The sequence below is a fragment of the Amblyomma americanum genome, chromosome 1 (genome assembly GCF_052857255.1).
Source record: "Amblyomma americanum isolate KBUSLIRL-KWMA chromosome 1, ASM5285725v1, whole genome shotgun sequence".
In the NCBI taxonomy this organism is placed as follows: domain Eukaryota; kingdom Metazoa; phylum Arthropoda; class Arachnida; order Ixodida; family Ixodidae; genus Amblyomma; species Amblyomma americanum.
In genome coordinates this window covers 9,045,985-9,068,491 of record NC_135497.1, presented here as the reverse complement: position 1 = coordinate 9,068,491, position 22,507 = coordinate 9,045,985, and the positions used below count along the sequence as shown (strand labels likewise).

Genomic DNA, 22,507 nt, shown 5'->3' with positions numbered 1-22,507 from the left:
ACCAAACTACCCTGTCTAATTCACTGGAATCTATTCAGAATCGTGCTTCGTGATTCATTCTTTCCAAATACTTTTATCGCACTAGTGTAACCCAATTGAAATCCCAACTTGAACTTCATACTCTAGCATCTCGCTGCAAACTAGCTCGCCTTTCTCTTTACCATAAGTTTTTTCACAGCTTGCCACCCGACAACGCATTCATCCGTCCAGCCCATCGTCTGTCCCGTCATAGCCATTCTAAAGTCATCTACCCCCAGAGTGCCCATACCACAACATTCCAAAAATCATTTTTTCTCTGTACTGCCCTGGAGTGGAACGACCTTCCCGGCCACATCGCTTCTTTAACAGATCTTCCAACAATTCAAGATGCCATCGAAAACCATTTTTTGTCATAACTGCCGTACTCCCCGCCCGCCCCTCATGTAATACCTCTTAAGTGGGCCTTTGAGCACCTAATAAATAAATAAATAGCCCAAATAGAAAAACAACATAAAATTGCAGTGGACGTAATGCCACACAGGCAGGTAATGGTGCAGTTTTGATTTTTGCTCTTGGATAACTGTATCTGCCTTCGATTTAACGCATAGTTTCAGCATCCTTAAGACATCCAGAAATCGGTCAAATAGCCTACGCTGAATTACGCTGTGATCATTACCTTAATAAGTCTCCCAGTTTTTGCAATGAAGGGACCATCACTGATGAAATCCTAGAAGCTGATAGCTTTTATCCGACATTTTTAATACCTGGACATTACAGAGTTAAAAGTGTGCTGCAGCTGATCAAGTTGCCTCTTGTGAGGAGTGCTCACTACTCTACAAGGCTACCACTGTTGCACTTATTCACAATAACAAAGTGAAAATGACACCAGTTTTCATGAAAAACGTCACACATGTACTTCTGGAAATGCGTGCCTAGTGAGACACGGGAGCTATGCTGATGACATGCAATAACTTGTGCGAGAGAATAGGTATCTAATTTAAAGCTGAGCAGGAGGATATACTCTATGAAAAGAATCAAAACGGGCCTCATACCTCGCTGACAACAACTACCAGAATGGCATCCGTGATCACTATGGAGTGAACAACATGTGGAATAGACGAGTGAAGAGCAGTAGCAAAGAACACCAACAGGCTATGAATCCGGCCGTTCTTCTCTTGCCTATCATCCTGGTTATCATAAAAGAAACAGCGCAGAGGTTAAGCAAGAGCTCCACTCGATGAAAATGAATAAAGAGAGGATGAGGGTCTTAAATTTTTTTTTTTAATTTGTCAACATATCTTAATAAAACTTAGCATATTAGGAGGAAATATACGGAAAATTAACATATCCTAATTATGTCATTTCTTACCGGCCTTTATTGTAATTTCTGTTAAAAAAAGCTTTTTTTAGGAATAAGTACACATTTGCAAAGGCCCACCGAGCATTCTAAAGCTAACAAAATGCCTATAAAGTCTTTTTGTGGACCACAAATAAATAAGAAAGTCGGAAAGAAAAAACAATGTGGCAGTAATTAGCCCACACACGACCTAATTGCTAATCAATCATGTTTAATGGAAAAAAGAAAGCTTTTAGATCTGTGGTGGACCTTTGGAAATGTCTACATATTCTTAAAAAAGCTTTCTGTTAACTGAGAAATGATCATAGAGGCCCGTAAGAAATGGCCTAATTGGGAAGTTATTTTACTATACATTTCCCTCCTGGTGAGATATTCGAAATCTAAATGCGTATTTGAAATGAGCATTCCATGATACACCTGCACGCCAAGTTTTGGCATTTTGTTGACAAATAAGTTTTTAAGACCCTCATCCCCCTAAAGTGAAAGAAACAAACAAATGCACTCAAACTGGGCATACTGTATTTGCAAGAGTATGATGCGAGCTTTACAGAAGTAGCTTCCTTCAGACCGCATCCCACACTGTAATCAAAACTGACATACGAATAGAGCGCAAATTGTGTTTTCACTGATCTTAAGAGACACCTGCAGCAACCGCCAGGCTTGCGAGCTGCAAAGGGAGACCAATTTCTTGAGACGACATTGGGCCATCAAGACAAAGTGCACAGTACATACAAGCGAGAGAACAGGCACAGAACTGAGCAGCACAAAAACCTCTCCCATAACACTAATGACATAGACAACAATGTTGAGGTTAAGGTTGGCACGAACTTTTTGAGCTCGCATCGTAGCAGTCTGAACTCACACTCAGGTCATGATCAGAGTCGCAAGTTCGGGCTCAGGCTCATATCATGGTCTGTTTTTGCAATGGTGTGCACTTGTTTGTTTTTTTTATCCTCCTCGTTTGCTGACAGCAGAAGGGAGGAAAGTTTTGCCACCACAACCAACGATGCTTAAGGGTCAGGTGGCTTGGTGGCATCAATGGGTGATCAAAGCAGAGAATTCTACGGAAGCAGGGAATACGGCTTTGTGTCCCTTCCCCTTTGATGGCTTACGCGGGTGCCATAATTACCCATGTGGGGATATGTCGGAAGCTTTGACCGAGTTCCACCGTGTAGTCGCGAATTAGTCGTGAACTGAGGTGAGTAAGTGTGCCCAAATGAGTCACGAGTCGAAATGAGGGAGGCCAGATGAGCCGCAAGTCGAAATGAGTGAGTGAGTCCAGATGAGTTGCAAGTCTGAATAAATGAGCCCAGATGGGTTGCAAGTCGAAGTGAGAGTGAATGAGTTGTGAGCCTAAATGAGGTTGAGTACATGAGTTCAGAGTGATCTCGGGCCTGTGTGAGTCAGAGTTTGAGTGAGCCCATAGGTTGGCCAAACATTTAATGCTAATGCGCTCGAGTGAGCACTCATGATTTTGACAAGGTATGCCCCAGATGAGTCATGAGTCAGAGTGAGCCGAAGTAAGTGGTGAGCATAAGTGAGCCTGAGTGAGCACTAGTGATCTTGCAGAGGTATGGGCATGGCCTCGTAAAATTATAATAGGTACAGGCTTGGTCAAATGAGGCCATGCTGTGCGACTCATTATGCATTGCTAGTGCCTCTTGAATGTGAGAGGAACTGTCATTCTCACTCCTCCAAAAGTTAGGATGCTGCAAGAGGTGCAGTACACTGCTCAGAAGCAAAGCACTTGGGCTCTTTACTTTTGACAAAGGCTGTGCATATATATGAGCGGCAGCCCACAAATATTGGAAAATTTGAAAAATACAAGACACTGGTGCAATAAAAAAATGCACATGGCAGTCAAGCCTAGTGTATGCCATGCCACTGCACTTCATGTGCCATAGCTGCGATTGTGCAAACGTTTGTACACACGCCCCATCAAACGAATTTTGTCAAGAGATTTGGTGAGGCTACTTACCCCAGTAGCATGCCTCACGCCATGAAAGCTTCGCAGTATTAAAAAAAGCAGCAGCATATCACCATGAGACAGGCGTGTGGAATTTCGCCTGAAATAGGAATATCAAAATGGGTCAGGCTTCCTTCTACTAGCTATTTATTCATCCAGTGTTTATAAGGGTAGAGTGAGCAACATCTTTAACATAATCACTAGCCATTCATCAATTAACTGATTGCTCATTTGTGCTACCAACACTATATGTTAAAATGAAACTGTTATGAGTTACTGTGACAAACAACTGAGCAGCACAGAGCAAGTTTAATATATAGTCCTTTTTGGTGCAACATTTAGGGAAAAAACCCCAAAAAAACACGATGAATTTGCTCTTTTCATTGATCAGTTTTCTTTCCGATTTAATGTTATCATGCTAACTGAAACTTGGTGCACAACGAGCAACTGTGCGCCTTTGTTACCCGGTTATAATAATTTTTTTATCAATCGAACCGACATGCGTGGTGGCGGCGTTGGCATGTACATTTCTGACAGTTTATCAAGTGAGAAGGTGTCCCAGTTTACCGATATCACCAAACATTATGAAGCACTTTGTTTGCAACAAGAGAGCACTCTTTTCGCTGTCGTATACCGACCTCCTTCAGGCGATGTTAAAAGATTCATGGACTTTGTGGATAACCTACTCGAATATGCATCCTTCGAACGATTGCGGCTAGTTCTTGGTGGAGATTTTAATATTAATGTTACTGCAGATAATACCTCTTCTACTGAACTGAACAACAAACTTGCAGCCTGTGGGTTTCAAAACGTCATTAAAACACCAACGCGTGTCACATCAACAACTTCATCGGTTTTGGACCTATTGATTACGAACAGCAACACACCAGTAACCGCAGCCGGAACCGTCAATTGCAGCCTCAGTGATCATTGTCCTGTTTTTATGGCTTATTCAGACGTCGCTGTGCGTCGCAAACCTTCTCGTTCAAAGTTCATTTTTCAATCTATAAATGACACCAGTATCGATGATTTTAGGAATAAAATTATTAGCACTGACTGGTCTGAGGTTTTTGCAGAAAGTACTGCAGATAAAGCATACGACACTTTTATGACTATTTTTTCTGCCCATTACAAGGCATGCTTCAAACTTAAATCTGTTAGGCAGCGTCGATCGATAAGAAAACCTTGGATCGGCATCGAGCAGGTAAAAATGATTGAAGATAAAAATAAGCTTTTCGCCCTGTTCTTAAAAACGCGCAACCCTTCCATATTAGCAGAGTTCAAGAAACTACGCAATCGAATCACATCAGAACTAAGGAAAGCCAAAGTGCAGTACTTTCAGCAGCTGATTCCGGATGCCTCGACATCTCGTCCTGATCGGATCTGGAAGATTGTGAACGACGCACTCGGCCTGCGTACAGCTGCGCCTAATCAGTTTCAGATGACTGTCCAAGGTCAACTGCTTACTGAGGGTGCTCTAGCAGAGCATTTCAACACCCACTACATAACTGCCATGACTAACAATGCTGCTCCTTCTGTAACGTCTTGCGTCCTTGACGACAACCTCTTGAACACTGTTTTTATGGTGCCAACTAATACAGCTGAGGTTTACAACATATTTACGTCACTAAAGAACAGTAAAAGCCTTGACATAGATAATATCCAGGTCCGACCGGTCAAATACGTCCTCGACGTCATCTGTCCAGCCCTCGTACACATTTATAACCTTGCTTTGGAGACTGGTTTTTTTCCACTAAACATGAAACGCGCAAAAGTTTCAGTTATATATAAAGGCGGCGACAAAAATGATGCTGCCAACTACCGACCAGTGTCAGTTCTCCCAGTGTTTTCAAAAGGTCTTGAAAAAGTTATTCTGTCTCGTCTCGACCCCTTTTTTACCAAGCATAAACTTCTTTCTGAATGTCAGCATGGGTTCAGAAAAGGGTGCTCTACCGAGTCCGCCCTTTTGATTCAAAAGGAATTGATACTCAAAAACATGGATGCGAATAAACTGACGCTTGGGGTGTTTGTAGATTATAGCAAAGCTTTCGACTGCCTCAACCATACTGTTCTCCTTAATAAACTGTATCACTATGGCATTCGGGGCGTACCCCACTCACTATTAAAGTCGTACCTTGCAACACGCATGCAATCTGTAGTTATCGATGGCAGTCTGTCGTCCTTTAAAGAAATACCATGCGGCGTCCCTCAAGGCAGCGTTTTGGGACCGTTTTTGTTCAATACCTATGTTAACGATGTGGTTCGTATTGATAAGCATGTCAAGTTTGTTTTGTACGCTGATGATACCAGCTTGTTTTTCACATCAGATAATAGTTCTCACCTACTGCATACGGCTAATGAAACTCTCTGCAAATTGCTTGATTGGTCGAGCAAAAACTGTTTAAGAATAAATCCTAAAAAATCAAAAGCCATTCTGTTTGCTTCAAAAAACAAACCAGTAAGTTTGATTGGCGAGCTCCGCTTGGGCAGCTCTACAATCGATATAGTCAAAGAGCACAAGGTTTTAGGAGTGGTACTATCCCACCATATGACTTGGGATGCGCATATACAGCAACTGGTGAAAAAACTCTCTTCCGCTGTTGGCTTAATACGTCGATCTCGAGATATTTTTCCAACTAACATTAAACTTCAAGTTTTTCACTCCGTCTTTCGGTCCCACATTAACTACTGCACGTTAATTTGGGCCACGACTACTAAAAAAAACATAACTATACTACATAGGCTCGAAAAGAAAGCTGTTCGTTGCATCGCTAATGTTTCATACTTTCACAACACTCATGACCTCTTTACTCAGTTCAAGTTGGTCAGTATACAACAGATTTACGATTACCGTCTACTATACCTGCTGTACTTCTCTAGTGTATCTTACCAGCAGTTCCTGAAGGAGCTGTGTACTCTTACTTTGCAAACTCGCACATATCGAACCAGGTCGTCTGAGGAATGGTTTGTACCGCGGCCACGCACTAATTATCTTCTGCAAACATTAACGTACAACGTACCATTTCTATTAAACAAGATTAAAACGCAATTTTCTGGTTCCATTGCCCTAACGCGCACCGCATTGCGCAGCATGTTTGTTTCTGGGCAATTTTCTAAGACTGTTTTATGATTTTGAGTGGTAATTGTGAAATTGGGCATACAGAGTGAGTGTGTGTGTGTGTTTGCCTTCTCATCGGGATCTCACATGTCAAACTCTTTATGGTACTAATTTTTATTCGTTTGTTGCGTAGTTTGATTGTAGTGCACATTGTTCTTTTGTGGCGTAGTTAAGTTGATGAATGAAGTCCGTGTATTCCATTACAATATTCACTTGCATTTTAACTATTGTACTCAGTAAGTAGGACAATGTATGTAGTCTGTTGCACATTTCATTTGTATTTGAATTATTGAAGTGCATATGAAGTCGCTGCTGCCAAAATGGTTGCCTGACCTAGTCAAGCTGTCCTCACAGCTTTTTGTCACGGAAGCCATCAACATTGTATCAATGTTGAAAATAAATTTTTTGATTTGATTTGATTTGATATTGAGAGTAATTACTCATTAGCATCCACTCAATAGCAGGCCTACAGCTACAAAGAAATGCTATATAGCTGCCACAGAAACTTCATAGTTAAAGAAATTTAATTCATCCTGGTTCGAGGTATACATACAAATCTACTCCATCTTTCACTGAAACTGGAGCTTTCATAAGCTAGAAAAGAAATTAAATACAGGTGTCAACACCACTGAACAATTTCGCAAACGGCGGCACCTGGCTGCAGTGGGCATCTCGCCAAGCAGTCCTTCGTCATATACTCCTCGACTTCATTAGATCGGACAATCTTTTTTCATTTATTTAACCACCCTTTTCTTTCATCCATCACTACATACCCCCTTTATGCCCTGAGGCAATAAACTAAGGCAATCAGGTGGATCAGTGGTTATGGTGCTTGGCTGCGTTTGATCCCAGCCATGGCGGTCACATTTCGATGAAGGCGACATGCGAGAGGCCTATGTCGCGTGTGATGTCAGTGCACGCTACAGAACCTCAGGTGGTCGAAATTATCTGCAGCCCTTCACTACGGCGTCCCTCATTGTCTGATTTGCTTTGAGACGTTAACCCCATAAACCCAAATAAGCATCACTTAAAAAAAATAAAATCAGGGGTACAGTTTTAGTGTTCTGTTAGTAGCAAGTGACAATGCTGAGCTCCCAGATAAACGCTACACAGGGCTAGGTTCAAATAGATGCTGCTAATAAACAAGAAGGACCAGGGCCTGGCATGAACAGTTCTGCGGTGACAAAAAAAAAAAAAAACAGCTGGGTCTGCCCGACTGCTGCTGCTCTCGTGAAATCCTCAGTGCACTTGTGCCTTCAGCAACTTAAAAATGGCACACAAAACATACTGGTGCTCTAGCGATATCTATTTTGCACTAAAAATGAATGAATTTTAATGTGCTGGTCAGCTCCAGAAGCAGCGCTGTGGATGTAGTAGGGAACTTCCAATCAAATCTAGGGTCCTTTAACGCGTGCCAACAGCTGAAACACACAGCTGCTTTCGCATTTCCTCCTAGTCCAAATAATACCACCAAGGCCCACTGCTGATCAATACGGAAAATTCCGTCTTTTGCTGTATTGACTTGCTAACCAATATTATTTCTGGGAAACTATCAAAGGCTTCTCCGTTTTGTGGCACAGATATGTTGCTGTTTGTCTTGCCACTGAACTGGTTTTACTTTTGTACTGAACCTATCCAAAGAGTGTAGTGGGGAGTTTTAGATCAAATCTGGCTTCGATTTTGTCACACTGTGGCCAAACATCGCAAATATGTGAATAAGTGACACTGCGTTGCTGCTCTGTAGCCTTGCCACTCAAGCATTACTTGGAGGCAAGCGCCCCCTGCACACACCACTCACTTTTCGTGGGTTGAATCCTTGCTGCATTTTGATGAACGGGAACTGCAAGAACACTCGTGCACACTAAAGAATTCCAGGAGGACAAAATTAATCTGGTGCCCTTTACTGTTTTTCCAGAAACCCCAATGGCTTTGAAAGAGACCTTCTGGCTCGTGGACAATGCAACATTAGCGACGATGCTTCGAGCACTGCTTGCTTGCCATTACGTTGTGCTTTCAGCATTTTAACTGAACATAGGCAAGTGTCCTGTTTTGCACAACCTATCTGCTGCCATCAGGTTGGCCACAGTGCATTAACAAACTCCGGCACAGGATACACATGATGTTCATGCTTGCCCTTTGCAGTGCTAATGTGAAAGGCCCTGTATACAATGTGCGGTCTACAGGTTTGATGTTATGGAGCTTAACGTCTCAAAGCGACTCAGGCTATAGGACATGCTCCAAATAATTCCCACTCCCTTTAACGTGCACTGAAGTCACATAGTACACGAGGCGACCACAGCAGTCTGGATAGAACCCGTGCCTTTTGAGTCAGCAGCTGAGCATCGTGACCACTGAGCCACCACTCTTAATCATATGCTCACCGAAGAGGCATCACAACCAGGTAGATAATAATGCAATGCACTGGCGAGCCGCTGTCCTTGGAATATAGCCTTGCAAGCAAAGAAAAGGGGTTGTTTCCTACAATTTGGTGTTGGGTCTTTTCATTGCTATGTATGAATAAGTGCAAGACACAGTGTTTGCTTTGGCACGTAAGTGTCTGTGCTAGGTTTTCAGTTTTTTTCCTTTTTATTGTGAACTCTGATTATTATGCAATGGGCAGAAAATATTGTAAGGGGCACGACCACACAAAATTACACAAATTCTGCAGAGTTCTTAAGTTGCGACACCATACAGATTTCAAGTGACCCAACCACCTAACTAACCACGGCACACCACACCAGAGTAAGATAGGTCAAGCGCTTCGATGCCTCTGATAGACACCATGGCTGAGCTGAAGTGCACACTTCCAGTCTGGCCATGCCATGACAAAGCACCGAAAGAAACCGGTGTCTATGGGCTGGTTTTCGAGCTGAAAGTACTGGGGCTAGGGTGCTTCACGTAAGGATCGCTCTGTGCCAAGAAAGTCACCGGGTTTCCGGGAAAATTGGGCATTCCTGCATGGCACCCCACAGCGCTGAATCAACGGGGCTGGTGCAGGCCCCTGGTTCCAATTATGCAGCAGAATTTGCATTCGAAATTATGGGACAGCAGAAATTTCTTAATTACCTGAGACCTAAAATTAGGAGAGTTTGAATTTTTGAGGTTTTACTGCACATACTTCCTTTGACCAATCCCTGCCATCTAAAGTTATTACGAACACAAATCAGCACATTTAAAAGCACTCATGCTTGTTAAGTAAGCAAACAAAAAACGCACACTCCTTAAAGCTTTACCGTCAAACCTGGAGGTTTTAAAAACCTCCAGGTTTGACATCAGTACATTTCATTGCGAACATAGTAGGGGACATCACACCATGTAAAGTTCCGAGAGAACACCCACCCAAAGTACAGAGATACGCACTGGGTGAACTACAGAGTCAAGTGCTAGAAACTACAGATCAACGGTACATCCATGTTTATTTTCCAATTCATCATCACTGAACCCATCTAAAGGCGCATCACTATCGGCATTAAATAGGAGTAGCTCCAGTGCTTCGTACGCCATGCTTTCCTGAGCTTCCGGTCCCATTGTCAGTTCACTGCTTACAGAGGCCAGGTGGTGGTTGAATTCCTCGTCTTAAAAGCCATCGAGGTGTGTAGAGATGCTGCACGGCTTAAAAGATGCTAGGACAGCATCCTCTGAAGCAGCCGCCCAAACCTCGGACACAAAGCTAGTAACGTCCTGACGTGATGGCTTCTTAAGGTCCCCCGGTGACAGCAGCCCCTTCCCACAAGGAGGCCCAACAATTTGCATCCTTAAATGGCTTCATCCAGCTGAAGCATGGACGTGCAGCCACCAGGATTGAACACATCAGTTTCCTTTCCCTCCCCTCAATTTTGTGAATGGGTCAAAGATAAACAGCCACCTCACATCGTCTCACCTGCACATTTCTGAAAGGAGCATCATCATTATCATCATCATCATCAGCCTTACTACACCCACTGCAGGGCAAAGGCCTCTCCCATGTCTCTCCAATTAACCCTATCCTTTGCCAGCTGCATCCACCCTTTGCCTGCAAACTTCTTAATCTCATCCGCCCTCCTAACCTTCTGCCGCCCCCTGCTACGCTTACTTTCTCTTGGAATCCACTCCGTTACCCTTAAGGACCAGCGGTTATCTTGCCTTCACATTACATGCCCTGCCCAAGCCCATTTTTTTCTCTTGATTTCGACTAGGATGTCATTAACCCGTGTTTGTTCCCTCACCCACTCTGCCCGCTTCCGGTCTCTTAACGTCACACCTATCATTTTTCTTTCCATGGCTTGCTGCGTTGTCCTTAACTTAAGCCGAACTCTTTTCGTTAGCCTCCACGTTTCTGCCCGTAGGTGAGTACCGGTAAGATTATGCTGTTGTACACTTTCCTCTTGAGAGAAATTGGTAAACTGCCACTCATGATCTGCGAGAATTTGCCATATGCGCTCCACCCCATTCTTATCCTTCTAGTTATCTCCCTCTCATGATCCGGATCAGCTGTCACTACCTGCCCTAAGTAGACGTATTCCGTCACAATTTCTAGGCTCTCGCTGCCAATTGTGAACTGTTGTTCCCTTGCTAGGCTGTTGAACATTACCTTGGTTTTCTGCATGTTAATTTTTAGACCCATCGATCTGCTCTGCCTGTCTAACTCATTGATCATGATTTGCAGTTCACCTCCTGAGTGACTCAGCAAGAAGTCTGAAAGGAGCAAACTCCGCCAAATCCAACTACACCAACAGCACAAGCAACCACCAACATGAAATTAATAGCAAAACAAAAATGGCGACAAGCCCATGCAGTGTTCTGCTAGAAAAGCACCAATACAGGCAGAATATGTTTTCTGTAGCAGTCATAAAGTGGCACAGCTCTACCAGCTGCATTTATTTTATTCAAATTCTGCAAAAAGCACTTACAATATCTTTTTGTGATGAAGTTTGTTCGGATCAGGCAAAGCAGAACATGGTGAATGTGCAGAAATTGAATACCTGGAAGTTGATGTGCAAACAGAGCCCTTGGGGGAATCTAGCCCGTCAGTTCTTGGAGCGCGACAAGAGCTGACAATGTGATGCTCGCACTTATTGCGCAGATGGCGACAGTCAGTCCATGACGAGTGCAGCCTGTGTCGACGACGAGAATGCTGGATTCACCGGCAGCATTATCCGTCCACTTGACCAGGCAGTCTATGCAAACAAGCTTCCCACAGCCTTCCAGAAGATGGAGATGGCCTTGGCATAGTCATCCGGCAGCTTCTGGTTCTCGTTTGTGCCCACTCACAATGACACGTTGAAGCGGGCTTTCCAGCGGGGCAGGTGATGATTTGAAGCCTCGAAGCTGCCCAGGTTCATTTGGACTGCCAGCTTGCGCAAGTCTTGTTAAAAGAGGCAGTTGCTTACCGCTTGCCCAGCTGCACGTTCAGAATCCAAGAAGTTCATGAGCACTTTGTCAAGCTCTTTGCTGAGTGCGTGTGTTGTTCTCGAGTTTATTTGCTTTTTGCAGCGGCACTGTTGTAGAAGGGACTGGTAGTTGTTGTTCCTTTCACAATCACGTTTTCTGTCCAACTGGAAATGTGTTGCAACTCTGATGACATCTCCATTCTTCTTGTGCGCTTCAACAACTTCCATCTTCCTCTGAATTGTGTACCAATTTCTTATGGTCGACGCTGGAAGCAAGCATGGATGAACAGTTGTGTGGCAGGCCGAGGAAGGATTGTCTGCTGGTTGTTCACAAGCAGTTTCCATTTCTCTATTTTTCTGGCAGCCGGACATCAACTTTGCCCTTATCTCTCCGCTACTCTGTTCTTTCTATTTACTAACCCTCCTCCTTATCTGGACACAGTTATTGTCCCAGTAGACTTTCCTCCCCTTTCTAAGAAAAACCAATATCCCCCCTCAAACGGACTCTGAAACACCTTCTGAGGAGAGTACACAAACTTGCTCAATCCCTATATTCTCTCGTCATGAATATCTGAGCCAAATAATACACATCTACACGCAGCAGAGAACCCACAATTGTGCAAGAAAGCTGGAGAGTCCTACCTGGCCAGTCAGAAAGCTCCTCCCCCCCCCCTGAAGGCAATCAAATTTTGACTACAGCTAACTCAGCTTCTACAAAACACATTAAAAAAATTCTTGCTGAATGATATTTGTGAAGTGACGCCACGTCCTTGACATCCCAGAAATACCGCATGTTTATTGACAGCCCCTTTCAGAGCCCCTTTAACAAGTAGTATGGGCGGTGGTATCATCTCTTTTGTTCAAAACAAGTCTCTGGCAGTGTTCATGGATGAGTCGGCTGGGGCCATCGGACGTTTTCATGGAGGGAACTTCCTGGGCTTTTGAAGGTGTCAAACCTGACATGCTTTTTGGGGGATGGGAGATGGTTGGGGTCTTTTCGTAATTTAGATATTTTGGGTGGGGGCGTTCTCTCAGAACTTTACACTCTATAAGTGCCTGAATTAGATATATTTAGGTATTGTTTCGCACGAAGAAACGACTTTGAGTGCAGCATCTAGCTTTGTTAGCTTACATGTTTGTGTAACTTGATTCAATTAATTGGTCTAGAGAAATTTAAACCTGGATCAGGCATTACTCGATTAATTGGTAGGTTAACTGCTCCAGCAGTGTGGCATGCAGAGTAGAATGTACAGTGAAGCCTTGTTATAGCGAACAGGTAAAAAATCATAAAATACTTGGTCAGTGCAGGGAGGGCACTTCAGGCGATCCTTGCTAGAGAAATGGAGAGACCCTTCGGCGGCGTTTCGAAGGAGCTCGCGACTATTCCGGAGACCGCAAAAACCAAGCACATTCAGTTAGCTTTCCCGCACAGCACCGCAAGCGCGGGTTAAGCACCAGGTACGGCTGCTTCCCTGCATCACAGCCGTGTTGAGTGGAAAGCGGTACCAGAGCCAAAGCTACCATCGTTTTCACCACTTCCGCAACACACGAAATGAGCATAGGGTTGTTACTGCAAGCTTATAACCACCTGCGCTGCTGCTTGAGAGAGCTATCGACGGATGCCAAAGGTGTGAGCGCATACTTACTGCCGGGCTACAGGCCGGCCTACACGCCGCTGTTGGTGAGTGCGAGATAAAAGCGCAAACCTTGGCGCTATCGCTTGCCGCATCACCACCAGTCACTTGTGTAGTGCGGCGAAGCCTGAAGCCTGCCAACCGAATGGGTACCGTTTGGAGCTGGGGAGTTCGACATATCCATTTCACGGCCAACCGCGTTCGATATATAAAGTAGAAATTAAATGCATTAGTCAAAAATATTTACAAAGAGTTTGATATAGCCAATACTTAGCAGTATCCATATTTGTTATATCGAGGTTTGACTGCACTTGGCAAGTAAGTAAACAGCTACAAACTACAACAAAAACTATGCAAAAAGAAATGCTATATTGCAAGAAGCTCTTCACAGCACTTGTGTCAAAATGCAATCAGTCCTGCCCAAAGAACAAACAGTAGCAGCCACCTTGAGAATGATGACACCAGTCTGTAGTTGAAAAGCAGGAAGCTGTGGCATGCTGTTTCCCCTTTAAGACAGCAGCGCTGGACCATCTCCAAGATTTCCTGCAATAACTTTGTGCACGATGAAGAGATGTCCCTGTTGACTACAACTTGTTCAAGTGCCTGAAAAAAAAATAATAACAATAATATACACACACGCACATGTGGATACAGCCAAAGGTTAAAAAAAACAAAAAAAAACTCGTGCATATTGTGGGAGTGAAATTGAAGCAACACCCACTTGGAGTGGAAAGCTCGCATTTTGCTTCATACCCATTAGCTACTCCCAAAGCTTTGCTAAGAAGACATAAAGCAGCATAAAAAGCCGTAAATGGCAGCTTTTTTTTTTTTTCAGTACTTGGAAGGTAGGTAGTAAGTGCCGCTGCAGAGCAGCTAGAAGTGCGCCATGTCACAAGGGAAGATATTCAAAACATGCACCACTTCTGGTTTCCGCTCTTGAGAAACATACACGTGTCTTTCCATTGAGGTTGAACGTAAAAATGACTGTGTACGAAGGTTTCAATGCACAGTTTGGTTCCCCAAGTCGTTGAAATTAGACCACTACGGTATGCCTCATGGCTCAAAGTATTACTTTGGCAAGTCAATGCTTATAAATCAATCAACTTTTCAGATATATCTAGTTCCATATTCATTGATCCAGACTGTGAGAAAGAAACCAGGCTATCAACTGCGGCTTACTGTTATCCCTCAAGAGAAAAGTACAGCACACTAGAAAGGAGGCTTGAAGTCAGGCTGAGGACAGACAGCGAATTTACGAAGAAAGTGAAAGGGATGACATACAACTAACACCGCATGCATTAGAGAACAAACTTGAGTTTCCATGCCACACGTCTAGCTCCATGCACCCTGCACATTAGACCGAGCTGGTAACTGAAGAGAAAATTATGTAACACGCAGAACTGTCACAAGGGTATCAAGAGTGGGTCTCAAAGGAAGCATAGATGGGACAGTAATGGGAGATCTACTGGATATAGAGGGTGGTTGTGGCTGGCTAACTGGGGACCAAAGAGAAATGGTACTCACAGTATGTTCATGCAGAAATGGTTATAAAGATCTCATAAACACTGTTTTTGCAGGAGGTGGCAGAAAGTTAGGTGGGCAGATGAGATTAAGAAGACTGCGGGAATAGGGTGGCCGGAGCTGGCACAGGAGAGGGCTAATCAGAGAGTTATAGGAGAGGCCTTTGTCCTGCACTGGGTGTAGTCAGGCTGATGATGATGATAACAGCCTTGTGTCGTTTCAACACGTTAAACCGCTGATATTACTACTAATAGTACAAAATAAATGCATAAATTGGTGTTTTTTTTTGTTTCAGAATCCGAACATTTGTTGTTGCATGCGACGGAAATAAACAAGCAAAGGCGGGCTCGCAGCAGTGGTAGAGATACTTAAGAGGAAAAAATTAAAAAGTGATTACACAAAGGGACAATGTGTAAATGCATGGGCTCACTGCCATGCGATAATGATTACACCCAAAGATGCTACTGCAGAGAAATGCAACTGTGATGAAACGATTTTGTGTTATGCCAATATGCTAAATTGTTCTGCTTATAAAATATATTGATGCTAATCACTAGCAGGCGGCTTCGTCACACTGTTCCCAGACTGCTGGACCTTGAATTCTCTGTCAGGCAGCTTATATCTGCCTCTCGCTGTTGCACTTCATGTTTCTGGTGTCCGAGACGAGAAGCTTTTGCTTGTTGGTGTCCGTTCGAAAAATGCCTGGGAGACGGCATATGTGAGGCATTCACAGCAATCCGCCACAGCTACATAGGCCGCAGGTAGGTGGGGGTGAAGGTCAGTGAAGCTGCATTTTTACCAGTGAAGGCCCACATGTGCACCCACTGGAGTGTGCATCAAGGGGGGAGGATACACACACACCCGTACAAGCACGAGCACACATACACACATGCCACGGTTATTTTGGGAAAGGAGGCTACACTGTTAACACAGTAACAAAAAAACAACTGCCATACTCTAACCCCGAGTGGAATTCGAACCAGCAAATGCGCAACAGAGAAGCTTCATTTAACACTGCCTTAGGCTACTCAGCCAACTCCAGAGCTTCTTTTCATTGCTGTTGTTGCATGAAATATCAGGAACCTTCGTGACCATCCTCGTGCCTTACTTGACCGGGTCGAATTCAGCTGTCTGCCACCATCACTCCCTTACTCCACCCAGACATCAAAATTTCGGAAGGCACACACATCAAGGAAGGGCAACCAGTCTGCAGGTTGAACCTGCGTAGTATATATCTCCTGCGCTAAAATGCACGGCTCCCTGAACAGTAACCTCGCTGAATGTGGCGGTTCTGCATGCTTCTCCATCACGCAGCTTTTGCACAGGCTAAACGGCCCTATGAACAGAATTCAGGAGTCTTTCATCACAGGCAGAAATCTTAGTGTAAGGTGTGATCTCAATACCTTTTTTAAAAATCTTCTGAAGTATCTCCCAAAAAAACATAGCGTCACAACAAATAAAAGTCATTTCATTGCTCAACAGATTATCGTTGGTCGCATAGGTAGCAATTTACTGACCATGGCTCAAACGTCCCCTTGCCACGAAGGCACATCCTAATACACAAGGTCCATGTTTGAAGTCTAAAAAACGTTTTTGCAGCCTATTGAATCTACATCCGCTGAACTCCCTTTAATGCACTGGTGTCAAGAAAGGCTATGTAAGGCTGAAGGTGTAAGGGAAGAGGAGGTAATCACCAATCAGAACCTTTGACATTTACCTTATGGAGGGGCTGTACAGGTATTGTAAGGAAAAGCGAAGAGTAACGAAACGATGTATCAGCACAAAATTCTCTCACAACCATGTCCAGAAAAGAGTCGCCTATTAAGCATATCTGCCAGGAAGGGGTGGTTTGCAGTTTTGAAAAATAAAAACCCTGAAACAAATTGGTGGACAAAAAGTGCACAACACATAAATTCACCAGACTCTATTAAGGGAGCAAAAAAATTCTGTGAATACATATGCTCCCTTTGGCAGCGCCCCAGAGAACTCACAATAATATTCTACGTAGCGCATGTACCTTCTTCCTCGCACAGCGCAGCACTTTCAACAATGTCGCAATGCAACGAAGATGTTGCAGATTTATGTCTGCGCAGACACCAAATACTCCTCATCCATCCAAGCCTGCTTTTTTGATAACATTCTTTTTGTCAGAACAAAAAAGGCGACATCATCGACATAAGTAGAAATCTTTTTTACACTGTACTAGCAAGAACTCATGCTTAGCTGTGTTTGTGGCGATACTACGCTCTAGGGGGCTCGAGATATATAACGCAAGTTACAAAGGCGATGTCGAACAGGTTATTTAAATAAAATATATTTGGAAAGCTTTTGGTTGTTCGGGAGAGCCAGTATTCCCATGAGGCTCTCTTGTTAGGTGGGGGATGGGTGGCTGTGGGAGCCTCGCATATTCTCATGCCATATGGTAGAAGGTCAGGGGGAGAGGGGGCTGCTTAAATGGGCTATGAAATGGATTCAAATTTACTGGTAAATGTGCTCATTGTGTAGAAAAAACGCTTTTGAGAATTCATGCCGCGTACGAGACCTTGAAACGGAGCCAGTGATTTATTACTGTTAAAAACTGCATTTTTTTTTAATTAAAGGGACCAATTGATGTACACGTAGTGGCAGCTTTTGGAACTATTTTTCTAAGAGTTATATGTAACTAGTACGGTGCTGTCATGGTGAACGACAGGGAGCCCCACACTGCCATTCACTGCTAGCATGACGTCACGGCTACGCTTCTGGTAAGGGAACAGTGGTCTGCTCTGCCACGGCAGCTCGATCTACGGCACCTCTGAAGTTGTTGCCGCAGCTGTTGGGCGGACTGAAAAGGAAGGGAACAAGAATGACGCCCCTGCGCTGCCTCCTTAGTCGGTCCATGTGGCTGGCGACGAGTCGTTGCTGCTGTTGCCAGCACTCAGCAGCCGGTTTCTACACATGGTATACTTGTAGGGTTCGAAGCCTATCCCAGTAGTCAGTTGTAGAAGCCGCATCTAGAGATCTGGGTCCACAATGCACTCACAATGACAGCAGTGAAGTGCATGCCACTGCCGGAAGTAAACAAACCGGGTGCTGACCTGTGATGTTTTCACAGGTGGAGCACAGTACCAACCTATTTTTTGTACACAGGCAGGGCATTTTGAATGCATTAATTTCTAGCACAAAGGACCCTTCTGCGTGTTTTAATGTCCATGTCTTTGTGCTGTTCCAATAATGTTGGAACTCGCCCAGGCTTCCATTTTGTCCAACTGCACCTCGACTCTCTTTACTATTACGCACTGATCCTCCCTGGACACTACCCAATGGAACCAAAATTGTGGGAGATTGACTGCTTCTTAATCAAAAATGCATCTATTATCTTTTCTAAGTCCTCAACCTCCTCCCACAATTGACAAACCAAACAACTCACCTATATCTGCATACCCACCTCTATAATCTGGAACTTTCAATTCAGAAACAGATGCCCTTTCACCCGTCCAGAATTTGATACCGCTTCCAGCCACTACAAAATCAACACAACCCCTGATTAACCCCTTTGTGGGTCAATGGGACATATACATCCCAACTTTGTTCCCTATACTAAAGGTCTTGTAAGAAGCAGTGGGACGCAGGAATCCCACTTGTGCTGTGCTGCCACCTATCTTAAAGTTTCAATGCTTTCTTTAAACATAGTTTCAGCCGCATCCACTAGATGAGGTAGCGGGTGGAGATTTTGAAATTCTGTTCTTTTTTTTTTCGGATGCATGGTAAGTTTTTGGCTATATTCAACCTGGCAAAAAACAATCAAAATGCCCAGTACACGACTTCTTTTTCTGCATAGACATGAACAACTCTAGATCACGTGTACTTGTTCTGAAGATTTGAAATTGAATTTGACCTTTGCCTAAGCCTAACAAGTGAATTTTGAGGGGTAATTCTCAGATCTATATAGAGTTTCTTTTCAGGCATCAAATCATCAATGGCCAAACATTCAGAATTCAACAGAATTCAGAATTTCATTCCACTGCCGGCGCAACCACCAGGATGCAATTTATACAATTAACAAACCTTCCCATTAAATCAGTAGATTCCTATAAATATCTCGGTATGCATTTAGGTAAAGATCTAAACTGCTCGCAACACATTCACCATGTCATTAATTCAACTAATCAAGTTTTAGGGTAACTGCGCCATAACCTTCTCTTAGCACCACGTTCCATAAAATTGCTTGCTTACTTAACATTTGTACGGTCGAAATTGGAGTTTGCATGCGCCGCCTATGATCCTAACTTTGCTAACCTCATTAACATGCTTGAATCCGTCCAGAATCGCGCTGCAAGATTCATTTGTTCTAATTTTTCATACCACACTAGCGTTTCCGCACTAAAGCTTCAGCTTAATCTCCCCACATTGGCCTGTCGTCGCAAGATCGCCCGTCTTTCCTTACATCATAAATTTTTCCATACCTTAAATCCCGAAGTTATTCCTATCGCACGTGCTCATCGTATTTCCTGTAATTGTCACCCTAATGCCGTCTGCCCTGTGAAAGCCAGCACTGAAACATATCACCAGTCTTTTTTCCTGAAAACAGCCCGAGACTCGAATGACCTCCCATCCGAAGTGGCAACCATCATCGACTTCAGCAAATTCAAAACCGCCATCGAAGATCGTCTGTATTCAAGCTAATTGCCTTCTCAGCCGAACCCTCATGTAATGTCCCCTGTGGCCTTTGAGGAACAAATAAATAAATAAATAAATAAACCCAGCAGCATGAAGCCCTTCGGAATGAACAAGGAGGGTAAAAAAAGGCCCAAAATAGTTGCCGTGTCGGCTGACGTTCGGCTCATCAGCTAAACACAACCCTGTGAAAGTTGAGCAAAAGCGTAGATGCCGCTGGTGTTCCATGACAGGAAAAGTAGTGCGAAAAAGTTCCACAAAAAATGAACAAGTGCAAACAAGTTCATGAAGTGGTTAGTAGAAACTAACTCAGTAAGGAAACCCATGTAGGTCAATAGGACACATGTATCCCATTTTCTTTATTCCCATTTGTTACACATAGGACAAATATGTGCCACTTTTTTTCCTGAATTATCCGTGCTAAAATCATGAAATTTGTTGAGGATTGTTTATGTACACTTCATCTGCTCGTGCAGTCAAAAATTTTTCATGAATTTTGCAAAAAATATATATTGTCCCACAAAGGGGTAAAGCACAATCCCACAACACACATTTTAGAAATCTTCCAGACTCTGCCAAGCAATTCTTGACACCATGAACAAACAATGGACAGAGAGAACCCTCCCTTCTGAGTGGAAATTTTTTTTAACCCCTCTCATATCCAAAGCAGGTTAACACCCTCTCTTTCTAACATGCACCCCATTTAAATCACTTAACGCCTGGGTAAAACATTCGAACGCATGGCTCTCACATGGTTTCTCAATTTTCTTGAACTTTTTCCCACCTTCCCTAATTGGTTTCCTATCCTGTATCTCTGCCCAGTGCATCTTCATCTTCCAATGCACCTTCTTTGGTCCTCTTTGGTCACTGTAGACGTCTGTAAGGCTTTTGATTGCACTCCCATGACCCCATCACCAAGGCCATGACCCTAATGGGCTGTGGCTCCAACCTCTACACAACTTCCTCCCCCAATGCAAAAACGCAATGCACACTAATGCCAGGTATGGACTAAAAAATTTTTTGCAGCCAGAATTAAGCCCTGTGGACTATGCCAACATAATTACTGCCTATAAAGATTAACAGCCATGCCACAAAGGCACAAGAAATGATCGAGAGGTGCATGTGGGTTCAAGAATGTTCTACTAATGTGCATTCAGCTGCCCACAAAGAGCAAGAAAACAAAGGACAAGAGTTAACTGCGACGTGGTCAATATGAGCTCTCCTTATTTGACACATGAAGTTCAATAAATAGTGCAATAAATAGGATCCCCTTAATTAAAGCAAATTTTCGGCCCCTCATGAGCTGGAATTGCCGAGAGTCAACTGCACATGAACTCAGCTAAAAACCACAAAACAAGCATGGAAAAGGGCATGACTAAATTAGATAATAATTCACTGTTGTACAGGGAGATGGAGAAAGCACTCAAGTATGTGAAACAAGCGTGCGCTTTGTTTGAGGTATAAACATCCACTTGGCAGTGGTGAATGGCCATGTCTTGAAGGAGCTACTGAATAACCACTCGAAGATTTCCGAGGCGAGTAAACAAAATCATCATCTACCCTTTCCATACTGACAGGCAGAGGAAGGCTTGAGCACAATGAACTGGTTTTGTAACACTACCCATTGTATCTTGAGGCACAAATTTCGGTGCTCTCGCAAAGCCACAACTGGGTGAACCGTGAACAATGGATCAGGCGCAACCCACTTGAAGGCACACATTCCAATTGCAGCAGCGATTCCTGGGCATTGAAGGTTGCCTATAAATGCAACTGCAGGCTGAGCTAGAAACACTAATGTTAAGCTAGAAGCCTATGGCCCGACACTGTGCACTTGCCGCCACCACGTGCAGATGGCTTATCACTGCCCCCCCCCCCCGCACGCTGCTGAGCGCCTCACCGCCTCGTCCCTTGCTGGCCGGCCGTACACGAAGGGGGACGTTGTTCTGTTGTACTGAGGCTGGCTCGAGGAAACCGCTCATTTCTGGTCCTCAGGCGACCTTGCAGTAGGCGTCGAACATAACAGGGAGTGAGACCAAGTGAGACCAGAGTCGCCAAGGGCCGACGAACTTTTCCCCCTGAGGAGGGCTTCACTCCCAAGTGGAGCGGTCATTAAAGTTGGCGACGTCCAACTCTGCTGTCAAGCTAAGCGATGGGTTTCTTTTTACTGTAGTGGAGACAGCAAAGCCGATGCGGGGGTGCCTCGATGGTGCCACGATGGTTTGCACATGTATCGTGCTGTGTACGCGAAACCGCGAGCCCTGCATGTTCGAGGAGGTTCGGGGCTCTGCAGAGTAGGGCTCTGGCAAGCCCTGGGCTCCGCCCATTTGTATGTGTGGTGCCGTTGTACTGCTATTGGCCGAAACTGGGCGAGAGCTGGAATAGTAAAGCTCCGCCCAATTATTGAAGGGTTTAAAACCTGTGGCAAACAAAGAGTTTGGAGGAGCATGCCGAGTCTCTGTCTCGGCCGCTTTTAAACAGCCTTTTTTTCAACTGCCTTTTTCACACCTGCCTTGTATTTCGATCCCGTCTTTGATAAATAAGTTTTGTTGTTAAGAGGTTGGAGTTGCTGCCCCAACCGGCAACGTGTCGCCGGACAAGCGGACAAAAACCACAAGGCTCTTCGTACTGCTAACCATCGTGTATTCGATCACCGGCCAGCGTGCCATCATCATACATCGCTCACGACGAGCCTCCAACCATCACCAATCGGCCATCAGAGAGTTTTGTGAAGTTTAACTACTATGAAGATATCAATTTTAATAGCAGTACTACTAGCCTTTTTCGCACAAACTGAGTGACAAACACAATAACCGATGTGAAAGGCAAAGGCTTAACTATCACATTAACTATCAGGCAGACACTCCAACTACAGCAGGTAGGTTGTGCTTTTGCACCAATATTTCACCA

At 44.1% G+C, this 22,507-nt stretch overlaps 1 protein-coding gene and 1 pseudogene across 2 annotated transcripts in view; both read right to left on the bottom strand.

The window, feature by feature from the left end:
- Nucleotides 1-22,507, bottom strand: part of HPS1 (Hermansky-Pudlak syndrome 1 protein) — a 66,494-nt gene that overhangs the window by 34,378 nt on the left and 9,609 nt on the right. For both annotated transcript variants that reach the window (XM_077642607.1, XM_077642610.1), the window contains exons 5-7: nucleotides 13,869-14,026; nucleotides 3,315-3,402; nucleotides 1,032-1,166 (exon numbers count right to left, since the gene is read on the bottom strand). In XM_077642607.1, coding sequence (XP_077498733.1) covers nucleotides 1,032-1,166; nucleotides 3,315-3,402; nucleotides 13,869-14,026 — 381 coding nt within the window. The remainder of the gene's footprint in view (nucleotides 1-1,031; nucleotides 1,167-3,314; nucleotides 3,403-13,868; nucleotides 14,027-22,507) is intronic.
- On the bottom strand, nucleotides 9,271-12,423 carry LOC144113432 (uncharacterized; annotated as a pseudogene).